The sequence below is a fragment of the Gavialis gangeticus genome, unplaced genomic scaffold (genome assembly GCF_001723915.1).
Source record: "Gavialis gangeticus isolate Ggan-Ray unplaced genomic scaffold, GavGan_comp1, whole genome shotgun sequence".
NCBI lineage: Eukaryota > Metazoa > Chordata > Crocodylia > Gavialidae > Gavialis > Gavialis gangeticus.
In genome coordinates, this window is record NW_017728994.1 from 39,026,725 (window position 1) to 39,030,450 (window position 3,726).

Sequence of the window (3,726 nt, forward strand, 5' to 3'; positions counted from 1 at the left end):
TTGCCTTGGGGACTGGGAGTGGAGTGCTATGCTGGGGAAGGGTTCCTTGCATCTTCCCTGGAGTGAGGTGACGCTATTGTGGGAAACGTGGGGATCCAGAGGCTGCCCAGCAACTTCCAGGGACCAGGAGGAGTGAGCAGTACCTGGTCCTCTGCCTTTATCTGTCCACGGTCACTTGGTCTAGGCACATGTGCAGAGCAGGGAACAGGGCAGCTGCAGGCTGGAACATCTATATGTCGTGTGCCCGTCCCTCCCTCCCCCGCACCTTTATCCCAGAAACTTGCAGCACTAGAAATGAATGCCTGTCCTTGGCTTAAATTACCACTTCCACTTGCTACAAGGTTATGAGCATGCATGTATTCAGCTGTTGTGGAACATTTGATGTACGGTAAAGCCCTGCTGCTTTTTACCCATGGTAAATGTATGTCCATACTTTCCAGCTCTTTCCAATGGACTGTCCTTCAAAACCATCAAAGCAACAGTTAGCATTTGGTGCACTTGCTTGGGGCTCTGCATTAGCTGTCCAGTCTGAACTTGGATGATGTTCAAGATGGTTTCAACTCTTAACTTTAAATTATCCAGATCCCATTTTTCAGGTGACTTGTTCATTGGAGTTACAAACTGCAGAAGTGGAATTTTTAAAAGGCAAATGAGTGTTTCTTAGTCCCTTTGCTTTGGAATTTGTTCTTACTGGAATCCAGTCAGTCAGCCTGGCTGGCTGCTTTTGGCCATGCTTTGCACTAATATTGGTAATAGTGCTAAAGCGTTGTTTGTAATCTCATGGTTTATTCCTCAAGTGGAAAAGTTAGATTTGGTGTATGTGATATTATCTTTCCTAGTTGGTTTAAATATTCATTGTTCTTTAATGTTCTTTAACTGTGGGCAAAAGCCAGCCTGATCAGTACCTTTAGAAACGAATGCTATAATCTTCATTATAGCTAAACACACACTTGTTCTCATGTCATTAGAATAATTTCAAATCAGAAGTTGTTAGGCATTATCAACAATCAACCTCATTAATATTCTGTAGTGTTGCTGCTTTCTGGAAATTTAAAGCTAGTTATCAGAAGTAGAAAAAGTAAAGGTGCACTGATGCATCAGTCTGATACTGGACCGACACTGATTATAAAGAAAATTGGCTGCATCGGAAATTGGCTAATGTGGCCGATAAATGGCCCGTGCATGCGCTAAGCCACAGAGCAGCACATAGGCAATGAGGAGCGCACAGCCCAGCAGCTTGGAGAGCTGCATGCAGCTGTTGAGTCTGCTGTAGTAGATGGGAGGGGGGAGGGAAGGGCTGTGTGGAAGGGGGGCAGGTCAGAGTCCCCGCAGTGAGGGAAGGAATGGGGCATGTGCTGCCCAGCTGGGGTGGGGTGCAAGGATGGAGCTGTGGCTTGTCCGGGGTTGGGGGAGGGGGTGGATTCCACTGCTGTGCACACCTGAGGAGGTCAAGGCGTGGAGGGGAGGGGAAGGCATGTGCTCCCCAGATTTACGTGGGGTAGGGCAGGGCAGGCTGCAGCTGTGGGCTGGGGCCGGGGCTGCGCCAGGCTCTTTCCAGCGGGGGGGTTGGGCCAAGCTGTGCTTGGGGTGGGTGATGGCAGCGGTGGGAGGTGGAGCTACAGCGAATTTTGGGGTGGCTGCAGCCCCAGCCCACAGCAGTAAGAGCTGGCCCACCCTCCCTGCACCCCCTGGACAAGCCATAGTTTCTCCCGTGCCCACCCCGCCCCAGCTGGGCAGCTCCTGTCCCTGTCCCTGCCTCACTCCCTCCCTCACTGCAGGGGCCTCAGTCTGTCCCCCCCATGCCCCTTCCCTGCTCCCCCACCCCTTCCACCACAATAGACTTACCAGCCAGACACTGTTCTTCAAGCTGCTGGGCTGTGCATCAGAAATCAGATCAGTATTGGCCAATAAGCCTCCTTAAAAATTGGCTATTGGTATCGGCCCTAAACTTCTCTATTGGTGCACCCCTAAGAAAGTGTATGAAGTTTTAAATACAACTAATTTCTTAGTAGATGGATGGGGTAGGATACACATGTCCCAAGTACTGTTGGTTAATGGGATTTGTCTCAGTTTACTGTACTGAGGTATTGCCTCCATTCTACTGTGATCAGCTGTGTATGAAAATTTTTCCTGATTCTCTTACCCTCACTGACTAAAGGGTCTGGGCATTGCAAAACTTAGACCACCTTTTGATTACACAGGACCTGCTAGAGTCCAACTCTTCATGGAACTCCATATCAGATGTCCACAATGTGCATCTTCAGAAAGTGCCTGATTTTTCTTGGAAATTATATTGCTGGTGTTTTTTGGTAGATAGGTAGAGAATCTTGTAAACTTATTGCTCTCTTAATATTAAATATGTTTCTTTTACTTAGTCGAATTGCTCTTGTAACTCTAGTGGCTAGTGGTTTTTAACAAGATTTAGGAGTTCAGAAATATTTGTATTTACAAAAATCTAAGAGGTGCCTGGCTTCTCTATCTTGTGTGCTTATTTGCTTCCCCCCACCTAAGGTACAAGGGATGTCTTTCATTGCTGCTGTACTCATTCTCAATCTGGAAGAGGCAGATGCTTTCATTGCCTTTGCTAACCTCCTGAACAAGCCATGCCAGCTAGCCTTCTTCCGTGTGGATCACAGCATGGTATGTGTACGGTTTCTAAAATATTTTAATAGTATCATCATTGAAACTTTCTTCTTTGATTTGGAACATGTTCATGAAATTATTGATCTGCTAGTGCTTCTTTGGAATAATGGATTATTTAAACCAATGGGTAGAAAATCAAATTAGTGCATTAAATTACCCAAGACATTAAAAAAAAATACTTCCTTTATGTTTCTTGAGGAAAAAGCCAAAGTAAGTTTGTTCTTTGGATCTACATGGCTATGTTGGAAGGTTAAGCTTTCATTTTATTGGTATTTTTTATTCTGCTGGAGGTCACTTTTTAGTAAGCACTTATGTTTCCCTGTTCAGATGCTGAAATATTTTGCAGCTTTTGAAGTTTTCTTTGAAGAAAATCTCCCTAAACTGTTTCTTCATTTCAAATCATACAATCTAACTCCAGACATATACTTGATAGACTGGTAAGTTGGTAACGTGCATCAATTCTGGATGAGCTATATGCAAATTGCTGTAGTCGTATTTAATTTCAAGGATATTGTTTTCAAATTTTGTTCTTTACTTGTATGTACTCAGTGGAAGCAGGGTCTGACTGTAAGGAGAGAGGGAAGGGGTTGCCAGCAGAAAAAGTTGGGGGTGGGGGAGCGGAGAGTAAAGGGGCTACCTGACTCCCTTCCTCCCCCAGATTTATTTTTCCTACTGTAGCAATGGGAAGGGGACAAATTCAAGGCAAACTTCCAATAACTAGATTCTATCCCTGGAAAAATTAAAACAAATCTCCATATATAGAACCTAATTAATAATCGGGGGGGGTCATTTTATAATCACAGTTGTCTTCTAATCAAGTAAATACAGTAATTGGAATCCATTCAGGTTGCTTGCCTTTGAAATGAATGAAATGCAGTCAGCTGGCAAGATCACATCAGAAGCAAATGATCACAGAAGTGATCGAAAAGAATTGCTCGTGCAACCATAAAAAGGATCCTCCATCTTGTATGAAAGATAACTGTCTACTAAAGACCAGGTTCTTCAGCCCTATCAAAAGCAAAAGCAAAAAGCAGAGGCAGACTGTACAAGAAAATGGAGAGAGAACAGAATGCTGGGAAATAA

At 44.4% G+C, this 3,726-nt stretch overlaps 1 protein-coding gene across 2 annotated transcripts in view; it reads left to right on the forward strand.

The window, feature by feature from the left end:
* The window catches only part of TBC1D12 (TBC1 domain family member 12), a 133,625-nt gene that overhangs the window by 117,022 nt on the left and 12,877 nt on the right, over positions 1-3,726 (forward strand). For both annotated transcript variants that reach the window (XM_019502602.1, XM_019502603.1), the window contains 2 exons: positions 2,512-2,640; positions 2,971-3,080. In XM_019502602.1, coding sequence (XP_019358147.1) covers positions 2,512-2,640; positions 2,971-3,080 — 239 coding nt within the window. The remainder of the gene's footprint in view (positions 1-2,511; positions 2,641-2,970; positions 3,081-3,726) is intronic.